Below are 17,164 nucleotides of genomic sequence, written 5' to 3'. Positions count from 1 at the left end.
CCATTCTTTTGAAGTGTCACTACTTGTAGTCACACCAATCATTTCATTCTAATATCACTCTAAATTTCGAACTATATGATCTTCGAGCAGTACAAAGTAAACGCCTTTCTTAGAAGCGGGTAGTATTCTATTATTTTCTCTTGCTAATGATCAATAGTTCCTTTTTCCCATAAATAGTTAACGTGGATTATAGAGAGATTTTAAATACGTTATAATCAGATTTTATAACTAAATTAACCCGATGTCCACCTAAATATATCATATCATATTTATAATGATACTTCATTGGTATATGATTAGGGACATAAGTAGCATTTTGATTATAGATTTGGCAAAATTAGTAAGCTAATTTGATGTAAAAAGTTCTCTATATTTACGTTAAAAAAATTGTTTATGTAAATGTTTGACTAGAAAGTAGAAACTAAAAAACTTTCTTTTTTTAAAAATAAAAATAAAAATAAATAAGAGAAGGTTGATATGTGCTATACTTCTGACATTTTGCAAATGTTAAAGGTAGAGAATGATAGGTCATGGAGGAATCCAAAATTGAGTCACGGGCATCTTTAGGTCATATCAATGTTTATAAGTTTTTTTTTTTAAAAAAATATCTTATTAGATATACATCATATTACATATTTTAGTTTTATCTATATTTTAAAATAATTATGTATTTTATCATTATTTAAAAGTTTCCAATCATATATTGAGGAAGATGCACTTAAATACATGTATACGAGCGAGATGGGGAGGAAAGCGAACGAAATAGTCAGATATTTCAAATACAATCACACTAGATACTCCCTCCGCTCCGTCCCTATTTACTAGTCAATCTCACCACTGCATCACAACCATGTTAGTTATATGTTAAAATCAATCATTGCCAATGGGATATTGTATTCTGATCAATATGTTGTTTGCTTAACATGGTATATTTCTTATAGGAAATGAATATGAAATAAAATTCTCCTCATTTCTTTTGTGGTGTTAGTGTTTTGCTTAAAGAAAAACAACTACTCCCCTTCGTTTCATTTATATATTTTTTAAGTTGATGGGACACAAATTTTAAAAATTTAGGAGATTTCTTTTAAATTTTATGGTTTTCCTTGAATTAGAATATTAAAAGTGAATCAAGAGATATATCTAAAAATATGACCAAGTAAAAGACATCAATTACAATAGAGTGAACATAGGTGATAAAATCAGTCAATAAAATTATAATCCGTCTAATCCGTTTAGATTTTGACAAATTAATACAATATCAAAATGCAAAAATCCAAATTTCGACTCTAAGAACAGTAAAATAAAGGATAGAAAACCAAACACAAAACGAAGCTTAATTGAAAACTATAGTTATATAAAGCTTAAAAACTCATTTAAATGGAATCCAAAAGGCACATACACTATAAGATAAACCCTAGGAGGAATTCTTCTTTTCGCAAGCAATCTGCTCCGTCCATTTTTAATTGTCATAATTTCCTTTTTGGAGTCAAACGATGAAAACTTTGACTAACCTTTTACGATGTATTTTTTCATCATATTGATATGCAAAAAAATTGAAATTTATAGTAATTTTCGTATAGTTTTTGAATATCTAAATTTTTCGTTTAAATTATCGATTTAATACAATCTAATTTAACTTTGAAAATTAGTCAAATTGACTTTAGAAAAACGCTTTGTCATTACAATTAAAAGTGGACACATTGAGTATATATCAACAATAAAACACTTATAATGATTGTTACAAAAATACTTTTAATGAAAAAAGAATCTTCTTATTCTTCTTAATTAGTTATGACTACTTATGAGGGCTTATGTTTTAAGAATTATAACATCTTTATATACATAGTTTTTTTCTCCCTTCTTCAAGTAGTCTTTAAAGTGGAGCCTTGTGTTTTTATTTTAGCATTTGTGAGATTATAAAACTCTTCATTTCAAGTACATTCCAAGCCTCCAAAATAGTATTTCAACTCACTTAATTCAGCACATTTGAAAGCTAGATTGATATATATGCAGTTCAAATATTGCCACATGAGAATTTTTGTCTAAACATTTTTAAAAAAAGATATTGTTTTATTCGATATGTTTTACAGTCATAAAATAAGGATGAATTAAGTTATGATTTAATTTCAAACCGATTTCAACTCAAATAACCGTTGAACGAGTTAATGACCTGCTTATTTATTAGACCAATCTATTTTAACCGGCCTTATTTCAATCCAATCCACCATTTGACACTGCGAAAGGTTGGCAAGTAGTAGGCATTATTATTGTCACATCTGATTATGTTGTATTGGTGTTAGGTGTCCCTAGGACCCAAACGATAATACAGAAATATAGAAAAAGTCATTTTAGAAAAAAGAAAGTTGGTTCTATAGTTTCTGCTTTAATTTACTACATTATTACATTTTCCAAGAATGATATTGACATTGATTGGACGCAATTAAATACTAAAAAAAACTCGATGGTGAAAATCACTTCAAACATACTAAAATGTCATAATCCCAAAAATATATTTTCATTAAGAAATAGTACTAGAAGCTAGCTAGTTGTTAATAGTGATTCAATGAGTGGACAAAAAATAATGAGTCATGATAACTTTGAGCAGGGCCCGTCTCACCCGATGTTGGGGCCCTCAAAATTAAAAATTGCCCACGCACCAGATGCTAAGCACTGGGTGTGAGGTGGGGTGTTAAAGAATGACAAAAAACCCCACATCGGTGGTTAATGAGATGGGTGGACTCTTTATAAGGCTTGGGCAATCCTCCTCTCTTTGAGCTAGCTTTTGGGGTGTGAGTTAGGCCTAAGACCTAATTTAACACAAGCCAATTGAAACTACATAAAGCTGGTCTCGTAGACTATACATTGTTTAGTAAAATGGGTATAACTTTATCATTAGATCAGCAGATGTCCCTTGATCGATGGATTTGTCAAGGCCAAAAAATTAGACACGGAGAGACATTTCGATCTAATGAATTTATATTAGCATCATACAATGAAATTAGTATCCTTTATTTAGCTCATTACCTTAATAAATTAAAATGAGTCATAATAACTTCCTCAAGCAAAAAAAATAAAATAGAAAAAAGATATTTCCGGCTCATGTTTGACTTGACAGATCCTTAAAAATAGTATAGTGGTAAAAAAAACAAAATGATAATTTACTAAAAGACTCTTTAATATGATGATTTTTTGGAAAAAAAGAAAAGAAAAGAGACTAATACCTTCTTGGCTTCTTAAAATAATAAAATTCACTTGTTTTGAAACAAATTAAAAAGGCTAGAAAATCACTTAAGAGGGAATGAGAGTAAACTCAAAAATGCAATATCTACAAATTAAAAAATAATCTTTTTTAGTGTGAAGCAATTCAGTAAAACAAAATTTATTGTTCCGATTAATTTAAGTACATATCGTGCAGAACATACCAAGTTGAAATAGCCCTTGCCATGAACTTTTTTTGAGATTTAAACTCAAAATCTATGAATAATTTAATGATTGAAAAAAAAAACTCATTCTCACACTCTTGATGGAAATTAAATTTTCAACTCAAAGTACACTATATAATAAGTAACAATAAGAATCATACAACATAAACTTGAACATGCCACATATCAACACATATTTATAATTAAGGAACTTCAAATACTTAGATATTACAATAATCTTCAAATGAAACCAACCAATTACCATCTCAAAGTAAATTAATATAATGTCTTCACACCCCTCAACCTCAAAGGACAAACTTGATTAAATCTTGACAAATCAATTAATTAAGAGCATTGGAAGCCAGCAGGAGCTTCTTTAGAGCAAACATTAAGAAGCAAACTAAGTGAAATAGGGAGATTAAGGTTAATCCCCAAAATATTAGCCTTAAGAGCAGTACAAAGACAAATAGCAGCTTCAGCATTAGCAAGTCCAGAAAGAAGACTACAACATGGAGTTACTGGTGGTGAGCCAACAATAACATTTACTAATCCAAGAACATCAGCACAAACACCTAACTTAAGTGTATCAATTGGACAAGTTTCTTTAGGATAATAAGGTGGTGGTGGGCATGATGGCTTTGGTTTTGGTTTAGGTTTAGGACAAGTGCCACAACTAGAAACTAAGGCAAAGAAAAGGTTAAAGCAAAGGAAAATAGCAAGACAAGGGAAAATGTGTTTGGAAGCCATTGTGTTTTTTTTTGTTGTTTTGGTTTTTGGTTAAGTGATGAGTGCATAGTTGTGTTAGAAGTAGAGGGTATTTATAGATTGGAAAATGTGAAGGGATAACCTATTTGTTGAATGAGTGTTTCTTTTCTTTTAGTTTTTATTATTATATCTTGGGCTTATTATAATTAATGGCAAGACATGAAATGGATCTTAGGTCTGACTCAACTTTAAAATAAGTTTAAAATGGTTATGAGACTATATTAATCAAGACAGATAAAAAGATTACTCATTTCATTATTGATCGATGTGAGACTACTTCATCACCTTCCTCACATTCAAGACTGGACATTTCTAGTGTGAATAATTGTAATATGGGGTTCAACATTGTGATCGCGAATTGAGATATGAATCCTGCTCTGATACGTACCATATAAAGACATATGAGTCTTAAACCTAACTGGTCAATCTCAAAAGCTAACTAAAGAAATGAAGATTTTTCAAGTCATATAAAAAGGCCACACATCCCATAATTGGTCCATGTGAGATTTCTTCATCAGTTACGCTATAAACATAAAATTAATTTGTAAACAACTAAAACTCTTCACTATGCCAATATACAACCAGACTTTGTTAATAATCATTCTCTATAATAATATTTAACTAATATCGATTATGTGAGTTTTGGTTATGCTTAGACGAATTTTGTCTCTCTCAATCCCCTTTTTTTGAGTTTTGCTTCTCATCCTTCTTCTATGATTCTATCATTCCCCTTAATCGGGGAATCTTAGCTTAGTTGATTAGCTACCTAAACTATGAATTCGATTTTTCATCTTATGATTCTCTTTTTCATTTCCCTTTCTCTTACCCCCTTTTTTTTTAAAAAAAAAAAAAATAATTAAAAATTCCCCTTAACAATTTAGTTATTGATTCAACAATTAGCCTTCTTCTTTCATTGTGAGTGTTTGTATTTGGAGGTTGTTACAAGGTGTCGGTAACCCAAACTAAATAAAGTTTGCAACCTTACTAATTTCCACTAATTACCCACCATTCTTTAAGCACCATATATCATTATTGGGTAGTTTGTTAGCTCATCGGAAAGTGAGTACTTAGGAAGGTATTAAATTTTGTATAAGTAATACGTATTATGTTTAATAGCTTAGGAGGTAAGTCATTAATGTATAAAATTATTATGGTATTAATTTGGAATTTAGAAATCCGCATGACTAATACATGTATAAGTAATAATGAAATTTTTTATGTTTTATTTTATACAAGACGGAAGGTGGAATAACTAAATCTTGCGTAACTAATATATACATAAAACAATATATACATGAACTCCCTTATAACTACTTCATTCATAACTTATACAAACATAACTCTAATCAGTTGAACGACCCCTAAGGGCAATGGCATAACCAGTTTTGGGTTAACGTAGGTTCATCCGAACTTCCTGAATTAACCAGAAAATTACACTATTTATACATGATTAAATTATTTTTTTATATAAATACATAGTAATGATGATTGATGAACTCCTTTAGGCTAGTTGTGTGTTTACTCTTTACATTTTTTATTACCCTTAGAATATCTTTTTTTTAGAATATTTTTTAGCTTTGTCACTATTTAAAAGTATGTATGGTAATGAAGAAAATATTTTGTAACAAAATAAGTGAGTTTCTTATTTTTATTCGTATCGAAAATTCTAAATTATAAAGAAAACGTGTAGGGCTTAAGGACGCGGTTTAAAACAAGAGAAGAGACATTCGAAGACATTTCTTGAACACTAGTATTGTCGTTGTCTAAAATCCATTATTATAATATCTCATCACATTAGTAGAGTTGTCACTTATCATCGCGAGGATTAGATCGGGATAAATAGAATTTTTTCATTCTTAATAAAGAAAAAATTGATTCAAGTTTTGAGAATAAAACAAAACAAAATTGTGATTGGAGGGTTTTCTTTTAATGAGCTTTTATGAGGCACAAATCTAAATTAATCGAGATAAATATGTATGTACTATACACAAAAATGTTGAGTTGCCGATTGATTAAGCAATTTTAATTTATATCCAGATAGTGTATCTTATTGTCTCAGAGTATTTGTCACGATTTGCTTTTAGAGAGTAAAATTATATGAACTAATAATTAGTTCAGAACTATGATCAATATTTTAAGATGTATTTTCTTTTGGATAAGAAGACCTAAAACACCAGTCAAGGGAAGAAGGTCAGTAACAAAATGAAATCTTTCTTTTTCAGCTAAGTTTGCACATAAATTATTCACTTGCCGCCGATAACGTGACCATCTCCAAAAATATGGCTCAATTTGTGACATATCTACTATAGGGGGAATGCAATATGATGTATATAAAAAAAAAGATGGACAATCAAACCTATTTATCGATTCACTCAAAGAGGTGAATAGGGTCCCAAGTGTTGGGAGACAACCTTCCGCCGCGGTAATATGAGCTTTCCCTTTTCTTAATGTTACACAAGATGCGCAATGGGGGTAGTACAAGAATATGCAAAAAATTGACAACTTAGAATTTTTTCGTATAGTTTTTAAATATCTAAATCTTAACTAAATATAAAATTAATCTAATCTAATTTAGCTCAAAAAATTAATCTAGATTGACTCTCGAAAAAGAAAACTTACCTAACAACTATTTTGGGAGAGTGAGAATATTAAGGAAGGCATTATGGTAAAGCACTCAAAGTAGGATTAAATTTAACTCCTTTAATAAAGATGTACTTCATTTATTGGCTTGATCTACCTAGGCAACATTGATTTGGAACCTAAAATGAGAATTATGGTTAAACCTTTCACTATCTCTAATTAAATTGATGTTAACCATCATATAAGTATTATTATTATATTATTATAAAGAAGATGGAAAAAGAATGTAACAGCCATGTGCTATAATTGCAATATTTTTGGCTCTATGCAGAAAACACAGCCAATATTTTGGAGGTTAGCTAAGAACACAAGCCCAACTTGGGATCTGATTTTTTCTCTTGGTTTGCTAATTATCAGATACAAAAGAAATCATCTGGTTCTTCTTTTCCAGCTATTTTTTCTTTCTTTTTGGTACAAAAAATATTACGTGTTTTAGTTTATGTGGCACAATTCAAATTTCGTTTAGTTAAAATTTTAAAGTCTAACCATGAATTCAGACATTTAGTTAGAATTTACAAAATAATATTTATATATATGTGTGTAAACTACATAAAAAGTATTACAAGTCACAATAATTAATAATTTAAAAGGCATATCAAGAAAATAATGGTTAAAAACCAAAAGCTCGTACTCTTGAAATATAAGAGATATGGGGCGGACCCTTCTTTATCCCGGGATGTCAAGCGACACCCCTTTGTCGAAAAATTACATTGAATATAGAGGTCAAATTTTGGTTCAATAATTGTGTGTATACAAGTATTGACACTTCTTGACATATGTTAAAGGCTTATAATCTAGTGGTTAAGGTGTTGTGAAAATTTCTTGAGGTCGTGTGTTAGGTCCTACTAGCCTCATAATTATATTTTTTATTACAACCATTGACACCTCTTAATGAAAATTCTAGGTCCACTACATAAGAGATGTCACATAAATTGGGAGAGAGTTAAACATGCATCGTAACGGATTTGGAAGAAGAAACAAGATTTCAACTTTATGAGTTCGGAATTTTAGGATAACAACTTCAAATAATAATAACTAAGTTTTAAATCTAATATTAGTAAATATTTTATGAAAATTTCAATACAAATAAACAGTTGAATTAAGTAGGTGTTTGGTCATGTGCATATCGTGTTATGAAATCATAAGATGAAATCAATGTTTGGACATGTGATTTCACGTTGATTTCATCTCGTGAGATGAAATCTCAAATTCTCCAAAACTCATGATTTGGGATTTGTTAAATATAAAACTTGACCCACAAATTTATATTTTGTAAAAGAACATTCTCATTTATAACTACTGATCATTTATTTTGATATATAAATAAAGTTATAAAATTCATACCATTACTTTTTAAATCATTTATATCTCATATAACAATTATTCTCACCAGTTTGATATTACTTCAAATCAATTCCTACTTTACTATTTATATTCACCAAATTCAGAGTTAATATCTTAAAAGGTCATTGAACTATAGAAAATTATCTAGTAAAGTCATTGAACTTTATTTTGAATCAATAAAATCACTCAACTTAAAGTTTTTATCTTAAAAAATCACTCAACTTCATTTATCATTAAAATAAACTTGACATGATAAAATATAAAGATTATTTTTATGTCATGTAATTATAAACCCCAAAAATAAATAACCTTATATAATCTATTTATTACCAACCAATGTTCAATTTTGATTTTTTTATTAAATTAAGTTTGATCAATTTATGTTGTATTTTTTAGAATAGTTTTGTGATAGTGTATTATGAGATTTTGTAAGCTTTTACTTATTTGGTAATATAGTATAAAGATTTGAGACAATTTGAATAATTTTACAACTTATGAGAGTTTTATGTATGAGAAACATACAACATAAAAAATTCGCATATCCAAATAACACTTTAACTTCATATCACAAAGCCAAATTAAACGACCACTTCTAGATTAAAAAAGGAAAAGAAAAGAAGATATTACTAAGAATTTTTTCGTTTGCTGGTAAGTTGGCCACTTCTTTTTCCTTTTTTGGTTTCTCATTTAGTATTCGGAGCCCACATGGGAGCCCCTACTAAATTCGGATCACGCACTGCATGCATAGCATGATCCATTTGGAATAGCGCATTCAACAAAATTTTCTTCATATACAAAACTCGAATCTTGAAACCTTTGATTAAGAATGAAGTGCTCCTGCCACAACCCATGTTAGTTCAGACACATGTTCTTTTCATCTAACTATGAACACAGAATTCTAAGTACTAGTGGGCTATATTTGTATGGGGTACAATATGTTAGTTGTCCTTGTCAAATGATCGAGTGGCTTAGGATTCACCAAGAAAATATCTTTTTGTTTATTGAGAATTAATTGGAGGGTAGCCCTACAAAAGATTCTACATGTTCAAAAAAAAAATTAGTGAAAAAAATGTGTGCTATTTTCTTCAACTAGAAAAAAAAAATTACAAAAAAATGAAGAATATATAAGGCTAAATAGTTGCATTTTTTTTTCCATCAAAGGTTTTGGGTGTTGATTTTTGCTAGCCAAAAAGAAATATATGTATTGTGATGATAGAGGATAATAATCACTTTTTGTTGATTAATAATTAAAATGAAGAAGAAGATGTTTTTGCATTTTTATTACCAAAACATGTTATTTGAACTTTCAAGATTGGGTTGGTAAGAAATGTGTAAGTGAGATGATGTACAACAAGTGTGAAATCAAAATATTTTACTAATAAAGGCAGTGATAAATTTGGAAACGATAGATACTTAAAAAATCAAGGCATAAAACACAAATATATTCCTTAATTTTGAATTCAGATGACATCTACGTCTTTCAATTTGGCCTATATATATAAACATACGCATTTAAGCAAATCTCTTTTTTTTTTCAAGTATCTATTATTTTCCAAATTGCTATATCATTGTCTTTATTAGTATGATGATTTGATTTTACATATAGAATATATGTGTTTATTTGTTCAATCCTATGATATTTAAATTGTTTTAGTTTTGATTATCTTCTTGAACTTGATAGTGTGATTATCATGTTCCTGACCTTCGTAAATGTTGACGTATGATAAGTAAATACTTCAATTTTGAGTATGAACATCTAGACACCTCATCTTGTTTTTATTGTGTCAGTTGAACACTTCAACTTACAAAATCATCATTTAAACAAATTCAAAAAAATTATGAATCACATCAACATCAGATATTTACGAAACTCAGTAAAAACAAATTGGAGTGTTTCGTCTAAATTACAAGCATACGTTGTTATAAATTTAACCTCTATGTACTCTGTCTAATGGAATATTTGTATTTTAAAAAATAAAAATTAAAAAGACGTCCACTACTTAGGGATCATTTGGTCGGGAACAAGTTATCCCAAGACTAGTTATCCCGGGATAATTTATCCCACCATGTATATGAGATAACTTGTCTCATCACTGTGGTATAAATGGTGAGATAAGTTATCCCAAACACGGCAACCAAACAAGACACCAAAATTTTATTCTTGGACTATTTTTTTTAATCCCAAGACTATTTATATTTATCCATCACACCAAACGAACAAATGATTAAAGGCTACTCAAAATTTAGCCCGAAAGTAACTCCCCTTATCCATCACTCCAAGTCCAAACGACCCCTTATAGTTAAGTTAGCAATTGTTTAGTATATTTGGGCTTTCTATACTCGTTGGTCTCACCTAAGATGAGTTTGGGCTCTTTGAAGCCCAAAAAGTGAGAACCCATAAAAAAGTGGACTCTAAAGTCGGCCCATTTTTAATAAACCTATTAGTGTCCAGGCTAATTTAGGTGAACTATTCAATTTTAAGAAAGATAAAATTGTATAAAATAGCAAACTATTAATTCAAATTAAATGTTATAATCACAATTTGATTTAATAGTAATCCGTAGCAAACAGTTGACATTCGCCTCTCTCCCTAGGTTTCTCGCTCGCCACTCTCGCCAATCTCTCCCTCGCCTCTCTCGCTTTTTATACCAACACAAATGTATAAAATGCGTTTGTGTTTGTATAAAGCGAGAGAAAACTGTATATACAAATACGAATACATATATTTTCGTCCTATACACTTATAACTATACAAATATAAATCTTCTCTGGCCCAGTTCTCTTTTGCCTTTCTATTTTTCTCGCTTTATACAAACATAGATTATACAAATTACAATGTATAATTTGTGTTGTATAAAGCGAGAGAGAGAGATTTGATATACAAATGTTTTATTTCGATTCAATTGTATAAAAATTCAAATTTTATGCAGATATATACAAACACATAAAATTGAATTGAGAGGCTGCCAACGATTTATACAAACGAGAGGCTGTCAGCGATTTATACAAATAGTCTGTCAACGAAATTATACAAATCTGAAGCTCCTACCAGCGAGTTATATAATCTGATGCTCCATAGCAAACATAAAGTTTACTATGAAGCGCAATTATACAAACTATAACTATAACATATAAATATGATTTTTATGTTTGCTATATGTGAAAGTTGTTATATGCAATGACCTTAGAAATGGATCGTTTTCAAATTTTTGACCCCCGCTAACCCATAGACAACTTTTAAGATCAGAAATCAAAATATTTGTCCATAGGTCGAAATTTGTTAAACTTGATGTTTTGCCCATGAAGCAAGCACAGTTTAATGATTTTATTCCTATTTTAAAAAATAATGAAACTTGCTTTAGCTTAGTTTGCCTTTTGAATGGGGGTTTGATTTCCCTCGAGCACATTTAAATTTTTTATATTTATTTTTTAATTTAAGATAAATTGGAAATTCAAATCCGCTTATTTCATAGGCAACAATTTTCAAAATCAAAAGTCAAAACTTGTTGGACTCGAATTGGATTTCAGTTTCTTTTGTCTCTTGTTTAATGAAAACAAATGGTAATTCAAAATGAAAATCTATGTCTATCTACTCAAGGCTAGGTGGACATAGTTATTCAGTATACTGCTGCGAGGTATCAAAGCATTACCGTGTAAGTAATATTAGTTGAGGTCCATACAAGCTGTCCTGGACATCACGGTCATCAAAACACAAATGATTATGTAACTTGAAGTTTGCCTCCGAAGCTTGCCTTGATGATGTTAAGCAAGTTAGTAGCTTTCACAAATTGTCTAGTATTAGTAGAACGAATTCATATTATTTCAATATAATGATGATCTGATGGATATGTTTATCTTACGCCATTTATTCGTTCCCTTCTGAACTAGTGTTTGTGTTTGTCATGGAGCTTCACTTCCTCTAAATGCTTGTTTTATCCCTGATTGTTTCATGATGATTTAACTGTATTATGTGATCAAACTATGGTTATTCAAATTTTATAGACCAAAATGTAACAATGTTCAATTAGTACACTTCAATGGACTACAAAACAACCTCAGTGCCAAATGATCTTGGCTAGTAACTTCCTTTAATACACAAAAATCTCCTTTACAATGTATACAATCACTCTTTACAGTAATCTTTCTCACTCTACAAGTATGAGTCTGCGATTTTTCCCGTTAGCTATTTCCATTCTGTACATGTATCTATCTACTCAAAGAATGCACAAACAGTTTACTAGGTGGACAAGACGATGCGCAACATGTTTTGATGTGGTAAAGGTAATGTTTCAAATATTTTGGACAACACAAGAGGCTCCAGTTCTCTTTGGAACTTCTTCAATAGATTGATAATTCGCGTCCTAGTTTCTTCTGAGGCCAAATTGTTCCCTGCCCATAAAACCTAGAGGATAAAGATAAACTTATGAAATGGAGGAAATCTTAGTGCATATAAGATGAAGGGTACTACTGTAAAGGAAAACTACCTCAGCAAAAATTGCTATTATAATCGGTATATAAGATCCGCCAAGGCCAATAACTTTCTGCTCTGACCTGAAAGATCAAGGCACAGTTGCAAGCATGCATAAGAAATGTTGAAGTTCTGATAATCATTGATTACTTATTGCTGTAGCCTACAGGGAATACTTACGTCTCCATCATTGAACAAAGCAGTTCGTGGCTGATTTTAGCCTCATCAAGATCACACGTTATTGGTAAGTGGTTAAGCCAGAGCAGGATGTACTGAGACAAGAACATTTATGATATGTCAGTCGACAAATGACAAATTTATCAAAACTACAATCAAGAGAAATCGTATGTGTGTTCTAGTGTATGAAGTTTTCTTTTGGAATGATATAGGAAGGAGTAGTAAGAGAGCACCTCATAGGAGATGCCTTCTGAGACAAACTGGTTTAACTTTCCACAGGTAGAAACAGCAGCCTCATAAGCCATGATGTTATCGGGGTGTTTTGCATTAGGATTCTCCAGTGCAGTTTTTAAATGACCGAGTATTCCTGCAAACACCATTAAGCAGCTAAGTCAGATGCTGCTAGTGGAGAAAATAGATACCTTAAGCATATTATAACGCACAAAGCTACCTTTAATATGAGGCTTAAGGAAATCTGCTCCGAATTCAGCACAAATACCAATTGCAGTTGCCACGATCTGAAAAGATAGAGAATGTCAGGTTTGAAGGATATATAAAAGACTTACTAGGGAAACAAATAGTAAAAGAAGGAAAAAATAGAAAACCTGCATAACATCTGGATTCTCATGATTGTGCATTCTAAGCAGGAGAGATATCCAGTCCTCATAGTACCTGATTTTTAAAATAATAAAAAAGACGCTCAGCTAAGCCAACTGAGCTTATCATGATTAATAAGACACTGAAAATTGCAAGACGTGCCTGAATGCTTCTTCTCGGCACTGCTCAGCAACATCACGAAAAAGGTGCACTACAATTCTTCTTTCTTCTGCTGTTCTATCATTACTCTGTACAGAAGTATGTAGAAAAGTGAAAAGGAAATGTGTAAGGTCAAAGAAACCTTAAAAGTTCCCCTTAGAATTTCTTGATAGACTGGTTTAACGAGAAGTTTATATCAATTTAGCTACTTATGATGCTTCAGTAAGAGGTGTCATGAATTGAATTATACATATAGTACATCAAAAGCGAGAGTGACTTACCCACATAAGTGATACATAAGGCAAAAACTTGTCAAAATGTGGCAAGAATGATGCCTTTAGTTTTTTCACCATAGTTCCAAGGCAAATGCCAATCTGAATTCAGGAAAACAAAGAAACCGATGAAGGTAAGTCTAAGATCCTGTTAAGTATATATATATATATATATATTAGAGGCTATGTTGAGATAAAACACTAACGTTTCTACATATAGTTAAGTGTTGCTCAGCTTCCTCCTTAAGTAGTTCCTGCTCCCTTGAATCTGTGTGTTCTTTAGCTCGCTTCTCTCTTTCTGTTTTGCGGTATGAGCATCTGGAGAGGACCTTTGATATGCCATCAACAAATTTTTCAGCTTGGTGTTTACTTAGACATGAACCCGGAACCTGTAATAAGTACTTCTTAGTGCACAGACAAATAAGCTATACAGAAGACAAAAGAGTTATTAACCTGTATGCTTTCGTTGAATGCCTCCAATAGTCTTGCTTGAATTTGTACCTTTGACTCCTAAAGGGAAAGTAAAACTTCCTAAGGATCGTATCACTATTGATTAAACTTTTGCTGCAACACTAGGTAAATTACCTTTTTTAATGCATCAAGCAAAGATGAGATAATAGTGTCAGATAGCTTTTGAACTGGGGACTTGCCATGACCTGTTACAAGCAGCCCTTTCTTCATAGCACAAGAAGCTGAATTTAACAGCAACGGCATTGCTACAAAAAGGAATAAATGCAATTTAGCAAACAACGGGGTTTGTTTTATAATGCGGAAATGAATGATTAGATGAAGACACATGTAGAAAATTTACCAGAAACGGCAGCCATTCTAATTTCTTCGCTGAATTTAAAAGTAAGATTCTGAACTAAAGCACTAACAACCTGCATAAACCACAAATTAAGTAAAAATCTGCATGCTACTTTGTAAGCCTTGTAAATGAGATTAGCTATGACCTGTCATTTTCTAGACAGACCTCATTAACCCATAAATGCAGCCCTTCCTTTAACTCAGTTGAGAAGAAGCATAGCATATGACAGGCCAAGGCCTTCTCTTCCAGAAGTGCAGCTCTTATCCCGATCTTTTTATTCCCAGCAGTGGCTTTAATCATGCTACAGAAGATATTTATGTCAGCTGAAGACATCCTCAATAAATTTATTCCATTAAAGTTGCTTATTTCACTTTTTTCCTGCAATTTCAGGTTACAACAACAACGACAACATACCCAGTGTAATCCCCACAAGTTGGGTCTGGAGAGGGTAGTGCGTACACAGACCTTACCCTTACCTTGGAAGGTAGAGAGGCTGTTTCCGAAAGACTGCAATTAAAGGTTGGTAATAGAAATTTATCTCATCAAACTGTACTATTTAAGTGCAGTGACTAATAGCCTCATGAAACATCTGTGAAACCTTAAGTGCCCGGAAATACCAGATGTTTTCCTTTGACTCGGAGATGTTGTCTCTAAATAAACAGGAAGATACACAGAAGTCACTTAACATATTCACTTTATTTACGTTATAATTCGACATAGCAGTTTCATATGGTATAGCATGTGCGGAACTCTTAATACATCATGAAATGAAATGAAATTGTATGAAAACTCACAACCATCTACATCATTACATAGTGATAGTACTAATACATATGCCATCCATCTAAATAAAACTTCGTACGAGTTGTTATAGTAAAAGATCCAACCTTTCATAATCAGAATCATCTGTATCTGAATTATCGGAAACACTCAAATAGTTCTTTAGCAAAGCAGATTTTAGCGCAACGGGCATGACAAGACTCAGATAAGGAAGGAAATCTGCCCCCAAAAATTTACATAGTCTACCGCATTCCTGTCATAGAATCAAAGTGTAAATTAGCCAAAAACAGAAAAGAAAAGAAAATGAAAGTTGCACAAAATTCTAAGTTGTATCAACATACTAGTAACAAAAGTCTCCTCATTGGATCTTCTATCACCGTTTGAGTTTCGTGCAGTGAAATGAGTACTGCAGTGACCTAAAATAACATATCACATAAGGTAAATGCATTTTCAGATCTTAAGTGATGTTGATAGTTTCACTTTTATATAATGCCTGCTAAGTGCTAATGGAAATTTATAAATTGTATTCACCTTTTCAACATAATCATTGATTGCTAGATTTCCAACAGCCATTGCAGCCATGGTAATGCATTCCATGGATTTGGCCAGTAGCGTGCGACTTGTATCATTAGTAACAGTTTCCAAGATAACTTTCAGATAAGGCATTAGAGAATCGTATAAGTATGCAGAGTCCTCCTGCAGTGTCCCAAGCAAATGAAGTTTAGAACATCGAGCATTGGAAAAAAAGAGTTCTTTTTGAACCCCTGAAAGTAAAGTACCTGTGATGAAATAGCTAAAGAGGCTAAAGTTGCAAGAGATGCTTCCTTCATCATTGCCGTTCCTCTCTGGAATATGCAGCATGTTACTTGTTAAATATAAACTCAAATCACATCAGAGATTTGACAGTTAAAAGCTTATGTCATTTACTCTTATACACGTGAACAAATAAATATGTTGTAGATTGGTAAAGGTGACATTACCTGTAGAAACCCAACTAATTTACGCACAGTATTGTGCAGGTAAGGTTTCAAGACATCTGCACTGCAATTTTGACTGAACAACTGTATCGCTGAAGCTGCACGTGTCTATACACAAGAGAGTATTAGTCGGCAACCAGATGTACTTGCAATGGATAAGTTTTGATATGTCAAAAGTTCTCAATTAGAGAACAAAGAGTTAATACATTGGTCATATGTCATTAAAAGTACCTGCAACCTGGGATTATCAATATCATCCAATACTTCTATCAAAGCTCGAAGGAGCTGCTGATGATATTGCTCTTGAAAACAAGGGCTCAGATATGTTGATAGCTGACCAATTGTACGAATTTTCGCCCAACATACTCGAGGGTGCTCATCATGGATTAGTTTCACAATAGTCTGCACAAGTTTCTCCATCTCCAGTAACAATGCCTGGGAATTTCCAGACCAGAAATCAAACTCAAAACGTATTTCATTTGCCAAAAGTAATCCAGTGTAATCCCATAAGTGGATCTAGAGAGGTAGTGTGTACGCTGTGTACGCAGCAGAAAGAGTGAATACTACCTTTGAGCATCCTTCTGAAATCAGTCCAATTGCAGTAACGGCAGCATGACGAATTCTCCAATTTTGATCATGAAAGAGGTCGAACAAGCCCACAGCGCAACAAGGCACAATTACACTTCCCCCTAATGCAATTGCTAGCCTATCCAAACTCTCCATAGCATAACTACACATACTCAACTGCCCTTCAT

General features: G+C 31.8%; 1 protein-coding gene across 1 annotated transcript; it reads right to left on the bottom strand.

Annotated features, from left to right (window-relative positions):
* Window positions 1–3,767: 3,767 nt before the first annotated feature.
* LOC102590907 (14 kDa proline-rich protein DC2.15-like) lies at window positions 3,768–4,169 on the bottom strand. The gene has a single exon (NM_001288691.1). It carries the CDS (start codon window positions 4,167–4,169, stop codon window positions 3,768–3,770), a length of 402 nt encoding a protein of 133 aa, NP_001275620.1.
* Between the last annotated feature and the right edge of the window lie 12,995 nt (window positions 4,170–17,164).

This window comes from Solanum tuberosum, unplaced genomic scaffold (genome assembly GCF_000226075.1).
Source record: "Solanum tuberosum cultivar DM 1-3 516 R44 unplaced genomic scaffold, SolTub_3.0 scf00191, whole genome shotgun sequence".
NCBI lineage: Eukaryota > Viridiplantae > Streptophyta > Magnoliopsida > Solanales > Solanaceae > Solanum > Solanum tuberosum.
This window is presented reverse-complemented; position numbering and strand designations above follow the sequence as displayed.

Coding starts and splice junctions, on each gene's coding strand:
- LOC102590907 (NM_001288691.1), bottom strand. CDS start 4,169: ATGGCTTCCAAACACATTTTCCCTTGTCTTGCTATTTTCCTTTGCTTT.